Source organism: Orcinus orca, chromosome 2, assembly GCF_937001465.1.
Source record: "Orcinus orca chromosome 2, mOrcOrc1.1, whole genome shotgun sequence".
Lineage (NCBI taxonomy): Eukaryota > Metazoa > Chordata > Mammalia > Artiodactyla > Delphinidae > Orcinus > Orcinus orca.
In genome coordinates, this window is record NC_064560.1 from 163,792,851 (window position 1) to 163,810,067 (window position 17,217).

At 38.3% G+C, this 17,217-nt stretch overlaps 1 protein-coding gene across 1 annotated transcript in view; it reads right to left on the minus strand.

The window, feature by feature from the left end:
* Positions 1–848: 848 nt before the first annotated feature.
* Positions 849–17,217, minus strand: part of WDR89 (WD repeat domain 89) — a 35,133-nt gene continuing 18,764 nt past the window's right edge. Inside the window, exon 3 of the mRNA XM_004262116.3 lies at positions 849–2,443. Within this exon, the coding sequence (XP_004262164.1) occupies positions 1,253–2,413 (1,161 nt within the window). The 5' untranslated portion in view covers positions 2,414–2,443 and the 3' untranslated portion in view covers positions 849–1,252. The remainder of the gene's footprint in view (positions 2,444–17,217) is intronic.

A 17,217-nucleotide genomic window follows, 5' to 3' on the forward strand; every position in this document is an offset into this window, starting at 1 on the left:
TAAACAGTCCTCTATCAAAAGATCAAAATGTATCAAATATTTTAAGCAGCATGAGGCATTATCAAATCTGTGTTTTCGATGTTCAGTCTAGAAGTAGTAGGGAGAATGAACTGGAGCAGATTAGAGTCTGTAATCTAGGAGAGAAATGATGAAAGTCTTATCTAAGGCAGTAGTGCCGGGGGGGTAAAGTCAAAAGAACAGGCTGACAGATTTTAGGAGGTGGAATGGCACAGGACTTGGCGATTGACTGGTTAAGGGAAAAAGGAAAAGTACTATATTACCCTCAGGTTTATGGTTTGGACAATACCAAGAATAGCTGAATCCCTCCAAATAACAAACATGTATTTTTAATATATTTAATATAACAACAACTTACCTGTTGTTCAGTCTCATTTGAGTTAAGCTAAATCATATCTAAATATAAGTTACAAATGTTCTATAGAAAAATTAAAATTTCCCCCAGTGCTACAGTCTCAGAGATAAGATACCAAACCTTTAGAGGGATCAACTTTTTAATTAAGATTCTTTAGAGAAATATTTAAAAGGAAGGATGGAAAAATTAGCAGTAAACAAAAATTCAAGTTTAAAATTATGGATGGATGAAACACTATAAGAAAATTTTATCACAAAATATTGTAATATTTTGAAATAAAAAGTCATTCTACTATTATAAATACTTTTGTTTTTGTATATTCACTTTGAGTCTCAAAAAGCATTTTGCAAGGTAATTTCCTTTTCATCAGTGAAACACCTGTTTACTGTTTGACCAACAATATTAAAGTGTGGATGCAAATATTTACTAAATATACTTTTCTCAAATAAATGCAAATCACTATTTCAAATCATTATTTATAAATAATGAAGATGATTTAAAATGTAAAAAATTGAGCTTAAAAAACACAGCCCAAACCACCTGTTTTATAAAGTCACACCAGCCATCTACTTCTAAAAAGCCTTTATCAAAGCTATTTCTTCAAACTCAACATTTACTAATTCAACAGATGGGTTTTTAAAATGAGGAATGTAATTTTACTTTCAACTCACTGATTACATACTCAAATGGCAGCTTAAAAAAAATAATTTTGGAATACACAAAGACCTGAATTAAACCATTCTCAACATTTTTTCAGGACTGTTTGCTAACTGGCTTGTTTTTATTTACATATGAGCTTTAAACACGTCTACAACAGGTAGTACACAGAAATAATTATTTGCAACTATAAAACCTGTCAAGTAAACTCCCAATGTAACATCACTGCTTTTTCCTTTTCTTATAAGAATCATTACTATGAACTCGAACTCGCTGGTACACAGAGGATGCTATTTTCATGCTGTCTTTCTTTGTAAGCGTCTTCTCTACTGCTCCAGGTTTCCAAAGTAACAACTGTGCATCTTCTCCTCCAGTTAGCAAAGAATCATCCTGCATATTCCAACAGAAAGAACGGACTGTAGCAGCATGCCCTCCCTGAAGCGTGGTCACATGCACCAATCCTGATGTAGTACAGCTCATTATGTGAATAATTCCTGTGTTTGTTCCTCCAACTACAAACAATTTGTCTGTCTTTTCATGATATAGGCCGCCAATCAAATAGTCCAAAATCCCTTCTTTCACATTAATTACTTCTCTGACATCCGGGATGTTCAAACATGTAATTGGTTCATTGGTATCCAGATGATTAAGATCCCACCAGCAAAATCCTTCATCATGTGTCATGCAGTAAATCTGTTTATAATCTTTCCCAGACCAACCAATATAGCTTACTGATGAAACTGAGTTACAGGTTGTAACCAGTGCATCTTCTTCATTGTCAACAGTAATATCAAATACATTTACCAGGCCGTCAGTTGAACCTGAGACTACCATGTTGGGATTGCTGGGATGGAAACATACTTGAGTGATATCATCACTATGTGTCTCTGAATATGCACCAAGTGGGTCTTTAGTAGTAGACAAATCCTGAGAATTAATTCTTGCATCCCAAAATACCAACAATGCATCATCATCAACTTTTTCTGTACCAGCACAAATGACATGATCATTACAGCTGATATCAAAACTGATAAAAATATTGGAAGGGTAACCCTTGAACAGCTGGACAGGTTTTTCACTGGCTAATCGAGCATCCCAACATTTTACAGTGCCATCAGTGCATGAGGAATACACGCTGTCACAGGAATTTGCAAACTTGACTCCATTAAGTCCAGGATATCCTCTAAATTCTCGCAGTACATTTAATCTTTCTTTATCATATATTCTGATTGATCCATTAGAACATAAAACAGCAACCAAGCTTCCTTTTTCTGCTTGTACAGTCTTTGATGTGTCTATGCCAAGCAGATAAGTAGGCTCTTTAGTTTCTGAGGAACGTTTAACAATGTTCAAATTCGCAAATTGTTCCTCAATCTTCTCCATATCAGGAGTGCATCCAAGGGTAGTAAAAATCTGTAATAAAAACAAAAATTAAAATTAAACCCAAAGCGTCTCTACATTGTGATTAAATCAAGAACATTTCCCTCTGAGAGCTGGCACAAAACAACAGAACTAAAATCTAATAGTTTAATCATTTCCCTACCATGATGCAACTAAAACTCAGTTGCCTACTTCTAATTCAATCACTTTGTATATACTGAATCTACTGACAGTAAGAGAATTTTAAAACATGTACATACCTTGCTTAGTAATTCCTTTCAGCTCAAACCTAATAATTGGTCCTACGCACAGTCCTCCGCATTAGCCAGGATCTCCACTTTGAGATCATCTTCACCTGGCCCCAGCTGCCTTAACAACTATAGAATCTAAACATAGATGTGTTAGCAGAAAAATGGTCCCTCAAAGATGTTCATGCCATGGGGCTTCCCTGGTGGCGCAGTGGTTGAGAATCCGCCTGCCAACGCAGGGGATACAGGTTCGATCCCTGGTCTGGGAAGATCCCACGTGCCGTGGAGCAACTAAGCCCGTGCACCACAATTACTGAGCCTGCGCTCTAGAGCCTGTGAGCCACAATTACTGAGCCCGCGTGCCGCAACTACTGAAGCCCATGCACCTAGAGCCCGTGCTCCACAACAAGAGAAGACACCGCAATGAGAAGCACTGCAACGAAGAGTAGCCCCCGCTCGCCACAACCAGAGAAAGCCCGCATGCAGCAACGAAGACCCAACACAGCCAGAAGTAAATAAATCCATAAAAAAAAAAAATGTTCATGCCTTAATCCCAGGAACCTATGAATATGTTAGGTCACATGGCAAAGAGGAATTGAGGTTGTAAATGGAATTAAGGTTGCTAATCAGTTGACCTTAAAATAGGGAGATTATTCTAGATTATGTGGGTGGGCCCAAAGTAATCACCAGTGCCCTTAAAAGTACTGGTAGAAGAAGCAGGCAGAATATGAGAGTCAGAGGGAGATGTTACTATGGAAGAAAGGTTCAGAGAGACACACTGCTGGTTTGGGTAAAGGAGGCCAATAATTGGGTGGCCTCTAGAAAGCTGAAAAGGCAAGGAAACAGCCTCCTTTAGAGCTTCCATGTGAAAGTGCAGCCCTGCTAACACCCTGATTTTAGCCCATTGAGACCCATTTTGGACTTCTGACCTCCAGAGTTATAATAAATTTATGTTGTTTTGAGCCACCAAGTTTGCAGTAATTTGTTACAGCAGCAATAAAAAACTAATAGAGGAAAAAAAAAAAAAAAAAAAAAAAACTAATAGAGGTACCCAGTAGGAATTCTGGAGATGTGCTTCTCAGGCAGTAGCAGCTTGTAAATGTTGGAGATGCAATTTGAACTTAGGCATTCTGGCTTCAGGGACTCTGCTCTTAACCACCATGCTAGATTGCCTCTCTATGGTAGGTTGTATACAGAACAAGTTCAAGGCCAGAAAAATATGCATGCCTAGTGACTTTATCACAAACTTTTCTATCTTGCTTTCACCAATGAATATTCTAGCCTGCCTCACAAATTCACATTTTCATTCTTAAGATGAAATGCTTTTTTTTCTGTTGCTTTAGTGATAGCTTTTTAACCGTCTGTATTTTCGTCTTTACAAGGAGAAATGAACACTAATTCAAGAGTTGTTAGAAGGATTAACTGAAATAACGTGTCTGGCATATCATGATACACATTCAACAAATGTTACGTAAAAATGACCAGTATTACCATTATCAATACCACTAACACCACATGGGGAAGAATTTGGATCTGTCAGAGTGGCTCCAAACAAAACAATTAAACCAAAAGGCAAAAAATATTTAAAAGTTGCATTGGGCTTCAAAAAAAGAATAAGCATCCTCCCCAACTTTAAATTTTGACTATTTAAAAACTTAAAAAGTTGAAAGAATAGTACAACGAACACACACACACATAGCCTTTCACCTCCGAGGTTCAACAACTAGCTTTCTTCTATCTCTATAAGCACACACACACACATTTTTTGATGAACTATTTGAAAGTTAACTGCAGACAAAATATCACTTCATTTCTAAATACTTTAACACAGAGCACCTCCCTAATCTTTTGTTTTCTTAACACTGAATTTTTTTTAAAGTCCAGGCCAGTTGTCTGATAATATGTCCCATATTCTGAATTTTTCTAATTGCTTCCTCCTCATGATTAGATTCCAGTTTAATATTGTTATCAGGGATAAAATTTAGGTGATGCTGGGTACTTTTTTTTTTGGCTGCATTGCGTCTTCGTTGCGGTGCGCAGGCTTCTCATTGCGGTGGGTTCTCTTGTTGCAGTGCACAGGCTCTAGGCACGTGGGCTTCAGTAGTTGCAGCACACAGGCTCAGCAGTTGTGGCACGCGGGCTTCCATAGTTGTGGCACGTGAGCTCAGTAGTTGTGGCTCATGGGTTCTAGAGCGCAGGCTCAAATTGTGGTGCATGGGCTTAGTTGCTCCGCAGCATGTGGGATCTTCCTGGGCCAGGGATTGAACCCATGGCCTCTGCACTGGCAGGCAGATTCTTAACCACTGCACCACCAGGGAAGCCCTGGGTACTTCCTATTGCATCACATCATAGAGACTCACAATAACAAGTTTGATCACTTACTTAAATTCTTCTTGGTGCTCAAACTGTCCCCAACTTGACCACTGAGAAACTCCTCAGGCAGCCAGCTTCTGTGTGCTTTTGATATGTCAATATCACAATTAGTATGTAAGCCCTAAATGGAACAACTCTGTACAAGAATAAGTCTGAAAATGGTGAGCATGCTTCAAGTATTCTGAGACTAAATGACCATTTATCTCTACAGCATAACTGTTGGTTTTACAACCAGATAGGCTAAAATGGCCTTCTCTCCTTCAACATGTCATGCTTGCTTCTGTCTCAGGACTGTAGCAATAGCTGCTTCTCTGCCTGGAATACTTTCTGTACCTTTTTTGTGTAACTCCTTCCTGTTATTCAGGTCTCAATATGTTATCTCCCCAGAGAGAGCTTCCCTGATCAACCAACCTAAAGTAGCCTGTCACCCCCCTATCATACTGCCCATTTTATTAATTAAAAAATTAAAAATGCTTAATTATGAAATATTTCAAATATATAAAGAAGTGTAGAAAAAAGGAAACAGACACCCAAGTACTGTACATATTACCCAGATTTAACATTTTGCCATATTTGCCTCAGTTTTTTATTTAAAGAAATGAAACCTTATAGACACAACTCCTATGGGTAAGAAATTGTTTAAGTGGCATCACAATTATATGTATCTTTGTTGCAATTTGCTCTTTTCACTCAATATTTTTTAAAAACCTGATTTTACTGGTGAGGTGAACTTATTACCTGACTCTTTCTTGCTTTTTTGTTATCAATATGATTGTTGAATAAATGAATAATTGATTCAACTTTCATGCATTAAGAGCTGAAGAGTTCTTCCAGGAGAAACAGAATAAATCTAAAATGATATTGCATGTGTCTGTGTGTTTGCAGGGGGAGCTGTGCTTATGGAAATTAGTAAAATAATGGCATTCTTTTTTTTTTTTTTTTTTTTTGGTTTGCTGTACGCAGGCCTCTCACTGTTGTGGCCTCTCCCGTTGCGGAGCACAGGCTCCAGACGCGCATGGCTCACGGGCCCAGCCGCTCCGCGGCATGTGGGATCTTCCCGGACCGGGGCACGAACCCGCGTCCCCTGCATCGGCAGGCGGACTCTCAACCACTGTGCCACCAGGGAAACCCTGGCATTCTTTAGCAGTACTTTAAATAAAGTACAAAAAGGAAATATAGAAAAAGAATTTGTATTTGTGAAAAAAAAAACTTATTTAACTTAATTTTTTTTTACTACAAGCTCTTCAAATACATCCTAAAATGTGTGTTCACTTAAGAGTGTACTGCCTATACACTTCAAGGAAAAATCCTTTTTAATTCCAGATAGAAACAACTGCCCATTCTTGAAATACTAGTCAAAGTATTAATGAGATTACAAAAGAAACAATTCTTTGCTACTGCTTCATATTGATCTCTGCATATTAAATATCAGATTTTAAACAATAAGAAAGTTTAATGTGGCTTTTAAGTTAATAGTAAGTTATAGGACTATGACTATGCACTGCTACCCCCAAGCAGGATAGTAGTGCAGTACTCCTTCCCTCCACAGTGCTGCCTGGAGAGTCTGTTTCACACTGGAACAGTCCCCTGCAAGGATTCTGGGGATTGATGAGGCAGGCAGAGTGGGCCCAGATGGAACGCTACAACAAACACTTTTAAGACAGTAGTAATGGTAACAATCTCAATGGTTGTCCACCTGACACACTGTTTAAATGCAGCATAGTACTTCAAAAAAAAGATAGATGTTAGAAGGTAGGTAGCTCCTACAACACTCTCATGCTGTAGAGTTCATATTCATTTGTCCATAGATACAAAGAGTAAAATAGTTTAATCTCTTAGGGAAAAGATGAAAACCTCTGGCTTATGCTTTAACACATTAATATGCAAGTGAATCATATTTGAAATATAACTTCCAAGGCTACATAGTTAATTTTAATTTAATATACTAATGGATCATTCTAAAATGATGAATAAACCCTTTTACTTCTATGTATGCCCTTCTCTGTGTTTTCTTTGTATGACCCACTTCCCAGTCCTCAAGATAAGCCATAGGCTCTCTTTTCTTATCACTTGACATTCTCACAAGGCAACCTCATTGACATTCATGTTTTCAAGTGCCACCTAAGTGCCAATGGGCTCATCTATTTACAAGTCCATATTTCCAAGTGTCTACTAGCCATTTCTCCTCGAACATGTCCCACTACACCTCAAAGTAAAACTGATTATTTATGCCCCCACCAACCTTCTCCTTAAAAACAAAATCAGAATATGCTTCTCAATGTTCTCCATGTTGGTCAATGGTATTGGCACCATGACAACACTCTGATCCACCCAGTTCTCTAAGCCAGAACCTCTGGGGAATATCCAACTCTCCTACTCAGGGCTCTCTTCCAATCCATTTCTTTTTTCTTTTCCTTTTTTGTTTTTAACATCTTTATTGGAGTATAACTGCTTTACAATGGTGTGTTAGCTTCTGCTTTATAACAAAGTGAATCAGCTATACATATACATATATCCCCATATCTCCTCCCTCTTGTGTCTCCCTCCCACCCTCCCTATCGCCCCCCCTCTCAGTGGTCACAAAGCACCGAGCTGATCTCCCTTCCAATCCATTTCTAAATCTCACTTCTGCTGAAGGCTACTAAGAGTATATTGAACTATAAGGTTCAATCTATTTCTGTAGATCAAAACAATATTGACAACTTCATATAGTTCAACCTAACAAAAACATATAAAGAAAACAAATAAGATTATCCATAATTTTAATCTTTTCTCTATTTATTTCTGTTAGATGCATAAAAGGAAGCTTAGTTAACATTCTAGACCTCAACAGGCTAGTGAGAGCTGAGGATGTAGAGTGAGCCTTTCTTATATTAATACACACACATACACACACACACACACACACACACACACACACACACAAATGAAAGAGGGGACAAAAAGAGAGGGACGGAAAAGAGTACTAAAGCATAGAGTAGGGAGGAGAAAAGAAGAGAAATGAAGATAAGCCAAAAGAGAACAGCTGAGAAAAGAGAAAGTAATGGATGGAGTTACCGCCACTACCTGTTGGATCATATTACAGTTCTTACTTTCCCAACACTGACATGAGACAAGGAGAAGAGGTCCAGGTAAAGGAAGTTTAGTAGAGTCTAAAGCTATGTTGGTTCACTTGGCTAAAGAGTTTTCATTAAAAAAAATTCCTTGTCCTTGAGTTAGCAGATGTAGCAAGCAACCATAACCCAATTTAAATACTGGCCTAACTGTTCTGAAAAAATTACTAATATCTCATCTTGACCCACCTGGTACAGATCAGGAAATAGCAGACCCCCAGCAGTGTCCTGGCACTGAGCCACCCCCTCTGCTGTTGTGGTCTTTACTGGGACACAGAATTCTCATGTCTGAATATAATGCAGTAGCTGGAAGATGTTTAGAAAGACACCCTAAAACAAACACCTTAGGCTAAGCTTCAAGGGGGTGAAAATATTAACTTCTTGGTGAACTGCCACCTTGAAACACATTAGAAGGGAAATGCTGACTAATCTCTAATCTGAAGAAATGTCCTTAGGTAATAAATAGTTACTTGATAACAAAATCCCTAAACATAAGTATTTCTTTTGTGGCTTTTGCCTTAGTAAAATTTAAGTTATCTTTATCAATCAAAATATTCTTTCATTTTACTTCCTATTAAAATAAACCCAATAAAATGTTATTTCTATATATAAAGTACATCCTAAATACATCTAGCCGCAACTAGGTGTTGCTCTTATTCCTGAATTGGCCAAGTTTGAATATGAAATCTGAAGGACAGCCTAGGTAGCTTAAGTCATTCCATGATGGAAGAGGAAGTAGCTTTCTTTCTCATTTAAACAAGATGAAAAAATGCATTAAACGAAAACACACATTTTATACCTATTTAGAAACTACTGATTACAAAAGGCACTATACTAAGTCTTTGGCATATTACTTTGTAGGAAGTCAGAAATGAGCAGTATCCTTAGAAATAGATATATTTCTGTCTTTCAGGTATGAATAAATGTTCATTATACTTGAAAGATCTGACAGCATAACCAACAAATACTATTACATTTTTACAACTAAAGAATAAGAGTTGTATTTGAACTGTACATTGGATAAAGGACTAGTTTTCTTTTGAAACAATTTAACAGACTTGGGTCAGAAAAACTAATTCCCCACAGCTGAAATTTAATACTGCCCATTGACCACAAGGAACTAGCTCTGATGATTGCACAATGCAGAGATTCGGCTAATGTCCCCAATGCAGGGAGAAGCTAAATGGGAAAAGTCATTCAGGAATGGGCTCTAATAACTTCACAATCCACACTTATAATTTAACTACAATAATGCTAACATATCTATCAAATTGGGCTAGGGTGATTGAGTCTCACAGAGAAGAAAATAATCATAATTGGAGTTCAACAAATGCTAGGCGGTGTGCTAGAAACTTATTGATAAATCTAATTTTTTTACCCTAATCATTTAACCCTATGAGACAGGTATTATTATCACTATTTTTCAGAGGAAACTGAAGTTCAGAGAAACTAGCTTGCCAATGCTCTCATAGGTAATAACAGGGGGAGTTTGATTTGAAACCCAAATTGTAACTTTAAAACCTGTGAACCTGTGTTCATTTCAATTCTATGCTATTCCTTTTCCATGTAAGTACTAAAATATTAGTGTCAACTTTAATTAAGGAATATGCCTATTAGGCTTTGAGAGGAAGAATTACATATTAATTCTACATATAAGCAGAGGAGAAAGAAAGGGAGCAGGATGGGGGCTTCCCTGGTGGAGCAATGGTTAAGAATCCACCTGCTAATGCAGGGGACACAGGTTCGAGCCCTGGTCCAGGAAGATCCCACATGCTGCCGAGCAACTAAGCCCGTGTGCCACAACTACTGAGCCTGCACTCTAGAGCCCACGCGCCTAGAGCTCATGCTCCACAATAAGAGAAGCCACCACAATGAGAAGCCCGTGCTCCGCAACGAACAGTAGCCCCCGTTCACCACAACTAGAGAAAGCCTGCACACAGCAACGAAGACCCAATGCAGCCAAAAATAAATAAATAAATAAATTTATTTTTAAACAAAGGGAGCAGGATGATTGAAAAAACACACAAACACAGAAAAAGGTTACAGTAAGCAGCCATCACTTTTAATTTTTTTGTGTCCCATTTTTTATTATGGAATTTGTATGGAATAAAGAATAGTAAAAGAAACCCCTATGCAACCCATTATCCACCACGAACAATTACATTCCTCAAAACTTATTATTAGCAGTGGAGGGGTCAAACATATATCTTATTTTATTTGAAGGGCAATTAAGAAACTGTAGAAGACATCTAGTATGATGGAACCCCTCCAACTCATCCCTCTTCCCCCTCCATGTGGCATCAACATTGTTTCAGTTGCCTGTAGCACCAGGGATGGATCCTGATTAACCTAACCATAGTAATGCCATCCTTTTAAACCAGTAATTGTTCAGAAACCTTACATTTTTGCCAGTCCACGCATGTATTCCCCTCCCAACTACAATCTGTTCACATGTGGAATGCTAATTCTAAAGGGTACCCAATCCAACTGATGGAAAGAACTTTAATTCCATGTGTATAAGATTCAACATTTTCTGACTATTTAAGTCAATTTGCAGTGGAGTTTTTGTTAATGCAGCCAGAACCAGCCTAACTAATTAGAGATAATCAAATAAAGTCTTGGGTGTTATCACCAAGTACTGACTTAATGTAAGAGGCTCCTACAAATAAAGATTTAGGGAACATACTTTAAAAAGTCAAATGTCATTCATATTAAAGATGGGGACTTTGATCTTTTGTTCCCTTTAGAACATTCTATCCTCTCCCCTTTCCCACCTATTCCAAAAAATATGATACACAAAGGAATTGTCAGAAGACTATAAAAACCTATGCTCAGTAATAATGGTAGGATCCCTCATTCTAAAGACACCAACAAAACAAAAAAACAAACAAACCTCTGAAATGCTACAATATTTTAAAACTTAATATAAAACTCTATCTGGTAAGTTTCTGTGTATTTTTAAAATTTATCTATATTTTTGAATTTCTAAAATAGTCCCATGGCTCAAAATTCAAAAGGTTCCAAAACTAATATCTTAGAACATTTCTGTCCTCAAGCCCCTTTCTTCTCCCAGGAGTCGTCAAATGTTACCAGTTTCTTATGAATGTTTTCAGAGATTGTCAATTTGGAAATAATGCAGTGAAGTAATTTTCAGCTTGTCAATAATCTGTCAGTGTGGTACAATAAAAAAGCAATACGTTTAAGAAAAAAACATACTAATTTCAAGCCCTTGTTCTACCACAAACTAGCAAAGTCATCATTGTACAAATTAACCCAACCTCAGTTTCTTCATCTTTAAAATGGGGATAGAAATGGACATACTTGATATTGAGCACCTTTTATAGCCAAGTACAGTGCTAAATGCTGGAGATTCAGATGAGAAACATACTTGCTGTCTTCAAGAAGTTAGGAGAAAGACCAGTAAACAATTACACTATAGGGTGACAGAGATAATCAGAGGATTACACAGGAACACAAAGCAGAAGGATGTAGTGGGCATAATTCTTGGCATAAAGAAAATAAGCAAATATTGATTTCCTTTCTAATAACTTCATTTGATTTGCCTTATTTCATTTCACATTCACATTTTAAAAAATACCATTCTACAGCTTTTAAAAATGAAAGCATTCTGTTACTTTTATATTAAAACTATTTTTAAAAAATGAAACAATATGCAAAATTTCATGAACATGAATATCAAATCAGCAACTCTCAATTCTGAATAAACCACTGACATATCAAATTGAGTGGGTGTTTTTTTGCTTTTTTTTTTTTTTGTGGTACGCAGGCCTCTCACTGCTGTGGCCTCTCCCGTTGCGGAGCACAGGCTCCAGACGCGCAGGCTCAGCGGCCATGGCTCACGGGCCCAGCCGCTCCGCGGCATGTGGGATCTTCCCGGACCGGGGCACGAACCCGTGTCCCCTGCATCGGCAGGCGGATTCTCAACCACTGCGCCACGAGGGAGGCCCGAGTGGGTGCTTTTTAAGATTTCATTTTTAATTTTTTAATGAAAAATACATTTCTAAAGAGCAAATGAACTTCAGTATGTTTTAGAAGATGATATAGTTTCACTGAAGTGAAACAAGTTCTCAGTGAACTCCAAAATTCTTATCTTTTAGTTAGGTACCAATCAGAAAGGCTTAAGATCTACCCTATTAAAAATACCCTTGAATCTAAAAATATGTATATGTATAACGGATTCACTTTGCTGTATACCTGAAACTAACACAACATTGTAAATCAACTATACCCCCCAAAAAATTAAAACTACCCTTTGACCTCCTTGGACAAATGGCCTGAAATTGGGTCTGGACAGGGAAAATACAAGATGAGCCTACAGCATCAAATAGTGCCTGAAAGTAAAGAAGTGCTTAAAAAAAAAAAAAGACGCAAGAGCCAAGATCTCCCACTGGTCACTCTAGACCAGTTTGAGCAAAAAAGCAGCCAAACAATAAAATAAACACCCATGAATCCATACTGATAAAAATAAATGATTGAGTAAGTAAATAAATGAGGGAGAAGGGACATATCTTCCTTACAGAAAAATTCCAACTAATATAAGCAGATACAACCTCCTCTAGGAGCTGGAGCTCAGTTCTCCTCTTCTGGAGTATAGGCTGGACTTAATTACTTGCTTCCAAAGAACAGAGTATTGAAAGAGTAAAAGATAGTAAATTCAACTAGAGAAAATCAGAAGACACCACCTTAACCAACTGATCAAGGTCAGCATCTTTGGTAGTAAGTCATGTTGATGTCACTTGCCCTCTGATGTGATGTGATGAGAAAGATAGCTTACTTCTGTGGCATTCGTCTCAAAAATTCATAACCCCAGCCTAATCTTGAGAAAACGTCAAACAAACTCAATTGAGGGACAATCGACAAATACCTGGCTAGTACTCTTCAAGTTTCAATGTCGTGTTAGCAGAGCATTTGGAAGCAGTAGCTGCTAATGTCTAATGTCATGTGCTAGTGGCAAGGTCAGTGGCAAATAGGAAAAATCTAATGTTAGCTACAAAAGTTCTATACTGGACATTAAAGAACAGTCCCTCATATGCACTACCAGTATGCCCTAGAGAAATCAATACCTTGGGATAAAAAGCATGCATTGGTTTAACTTCTGCAGAACATTTCTAAGAAAACTTTTATATCAAAAATTTAGAGGGCTTCCCTGGTGGCACAGTAGTTAAAGAGTCCGCCTGCCGATGCAGGGGACACGGGTTCGTGCCCCAGTCCGGGAAGATCCCACATGCTGCAGAGCGGCTGGGCCCGTGAGCCATGGCTGCTGAGCCTGCGCGTCCGGAGCCTGTGCTCCGCAACGGGAGAGGCCACAACAGTGAAAGGCCCGCGTACAGCAAAAAAAAAAAAAAAAAAAAATTTAGAGAAATTTGTGTGTATGTTTTAAACTGACACATAATTGGCCTTAAAACAATCTATCAAAGAACAATTTGTTTTAAATTGGGCAGAAGTGCTACATATTTAGTGGAAGGTATGCTAAACTGACATCTGCTACAATTTCAATGTAATTTTCAATATCATATTCATTAATGACTGAGACAATGTCTTTGTAAATTAATCCTGGTTAGCGAGCCTGAATATACTATTCTTGTTCACACGAATGTTCAAGATACTGGTTGCAGCAACATATGGCACTTCATGCATTAAATACACTAAAATGCTTAGGGAGAGCACAGTTTTTAAAGTGCAGGAATTTGTTACCAAGGAAAAGAGGGAGGGGGTGGGAAGGAATGACACACACACACACTTTCTCATGCAGTATGAGATTATCCTTCAGATTCCAGATATAACATTCAAAGTATCTTTAAAAAACAAAGACATTTTCCTCAATAACATCTTGAGATATCCAGTTTCTCAAGTAAATCTTTCACCCAAAAGTCACCCTTTATAGTAAGTCTATGAATACCCAGCTTCTTTCAACAAGAACAATGAACTGCCTTTGCCTTTCCAAAACAACCAGCTGGTTAACCAAACAGAGAATAAACCAAACTTCTTCAGTCACCAGATGTCTTAATTTGGAACAGATAGTAGCAATGTGGAATAATCCAATTCTTGAATTGGTACTCTATGTTTACTACTTCTTTTTCTAATTCTCAATAGATGCTTTTAAAAATTAAGCAAATGCTCTCTGTAATAACTGCAATAACTGCAAATGCTCTCTGTAATAACTGGAGGGGGAATAAAAAGAGTAGTGACCTATAATAGAATGATGTTAACATTATCAAAGAACAATCCACTTGAATATTATGTTATAGTTAAAAACTAAAAAAAAAAAAAAACTGATAAGCAATATCATTAAATCCCTAGGACTTCCCTGGTGGTCCAGTGGCTAAGACTGCATGCTCCCAATGCAGAGGGCCCAGGTTTGATCCCCGGTCAGGGAACTAGATCCCATATGGAGCAACTAAAGATCCCGCATGCCACAACTAACACCTGGCGCAGCCAAATAAATAAATATTTTTAAAAAATCATTAAATCCCTATTCAATAATTCAGAAATGATTCTCAAATGGCTAACATGACAGGCCTAAAACACAGTGGATTTAGCAAAGTCCCTCCTCTCAACAAAGAGCAGTGGGGAGACAGACAGATATATAGACAAATAACTAATTATAATAATGAAAATAGTGATAAGTATTATAAAAAATAATATTGGGTAAGGCAAGAAATGGGGCAGGAATAGCCTTTTAGATTTGGTCATTAAAGGCAAGCCTCTCTCATGAGGTGAGATTTGAGCCAATACCAGAATAAAATGAGGGAGCAAAGTATTGGACCGTGTGAACCAAGAGAAAAATAATGAAACGAAAATAAAACCAAAAATAAACAAATGGGACCTAATTAAACTTAAAAGCTTTTGCACAGCAAAAGAAACCATAAACAAAACGAAAATTCAACCCTTGAAATGGGAGAAAATATTTGCAAACGAAGCAACCGACAAGGGATTAATCTCGAAAATATATAAATGGCTCATGCAGTTCAATATCAAAAAAACAAACAACCCAATCCAAAAATGGGCAGAAGATAATTTTCTCTCCTGGGCAGAGAAAAATAGCAAGTGGGCCAGTGCGGCTAACACTGAGTCAGAGAAAGAAAGTGGTGTAGGAAATAAGGTTGAAGGGGTAGCTGCAGTCAGGTAAGAGCTTTGCAGGCCACGGTAAGGACTTCAGATTTTATTCTCAAGAGAGAAAGCAAGCCACTGCAGGTTGACAGCAGGTGAGAAACGTCTGTGAAGAGATTCCTCCAGCTGCTGACTGGAAAACAGACCCAGGGCAAGAATGAAAGTAGTAAAGAGGCTTGTGCACAATTTTGGGCAAGAGATACGAAAGTAGGGAGAAGTGGCTGGATTCAGGCCACGATTATGAAAGAGGAATAAACAGCATTTTCTCATTAGACTTCAAGAGGGGTATGAGAACAATTGTCAAAGATGATTCTTAGGGTTCTGGCCTCAGCCACAAAGTGAATAGACCACTGGCATGTTACTTTTAGGATAATTACAAGCTTTCAGGATAATTACAAGATGATTAATTAGATAATTAGACAATTATTCAATTGTTTAAACAGTCTTTATAAACCGTGGTATATTAATACAATAAAATTATACACAGCAAAAGACAAAACAAAACCCCACACACCACTGGTACATGCAACAAGGTGGACGAATCTCAGAACTGTTTAGTGACAGACGCCCGACACAAAAGGTTGCTACAGGATTTCACTTATACAAAGTTTAAGAACAGGTAAAACAAATCTACAATGGTGGCGATCGGAATACTGGTTATCTTTTGGGGGAATCTGGACTGGGGAAGAAAGCAAGAGAACTCTGTGAGTCGTGATTATGCACAGATGTATACATTTGAAAAAACAAACAAATCATCACGGAGGAGAATGACCCTCTGCCTCCATCACGATTCTCACACTGAGTAAAAAGCATCAACAGTCTACTGCTGGAGGAGAAACAGCATGGTGAGAAATCCCCTATCTGGCACATGCCAGCAGTGCCTGCTAAAAGTTGCGAGTGGAGAAGAACAATGAGGAAAGCCCTCCAGCATCCCAGGCTCAACACTGCAGTGGCTTATTAACATCAAACAAAGGAGAGGTCTGAACAAGCACTATATTAATTCACTCAAAATTATCATAGAACTAAATGTGAGGGCAAGAACTACAAAACTTCTAGGAAAGAAGCAGAGAAGTTATGACCCTGGGTTAGGTGAAGACTTCTTAGAATCCAAAAGCACAAACCAGCAAAGAAAAACTTGAATTAATTAAAATTTTAAACTTCTCTGCTTTTTGAAAATCAGTTAGGAAAATAAAATGTCAATCTCTGATCAGTTAGGAAAATAAAATGTCAATCTCTGGGACTTCCCTGGCAGTCCAGTGGTTAAGACTCTGTGGTTCCAATGCAGAGGGCACGGGTTCAATCCCTGGTCGGGGAACTAAGGTCTCACATGCCGCTGCAATGCAGCCAAAAAAAGAAAAAAGTCAATCTGAAAGAAAAGAGGTGGGCTTCCCTGGTGGCGCAGTGGTTGAGAGTCCGCCTGCCAAAGCAGGGGACACAGGTTCGTGCCCTGGTCCGGGAAGATCCCACATCCCGCGGAGCGGCTGGGCCCGTGAGCCATGGCCGTTGAGCCTGCACGTCCAGAGCCTGTGCTCCGCAACGGGAGAGGCCACAACAGTGAGAGGCCCACATACCGCAAAAAAAAAAAAAAAAAGAGGTGAAGCTCAAGGTACCAGAAATCAAGTTTATTTGGGAACAGCAGAGGAATTGCAATTCGCGACAGTCAAGCTGCAACGAGTTACAGGCAAGTCTGTTGAAGGTTTAGGATGGGTTGCTTTTATGGGCAAGCAGTGCCAAAAAGCAGAGTCCAGTTGGGGGCCATGCAGCAAGTCACTGGTTCGAAGATAGGAAGAGATTCTTGGCGGATGCTCATTAGTCACAGGTTAAGTTTCGATAAATCTGTAAATTTGATAATTCTCTAAATCGGGTATTCATGGGAAATCAGTCTCTCAGTCTTTAAGTTTTGTTTTTCTGAGGGCACATGAATGGGTCTACATTTCATATC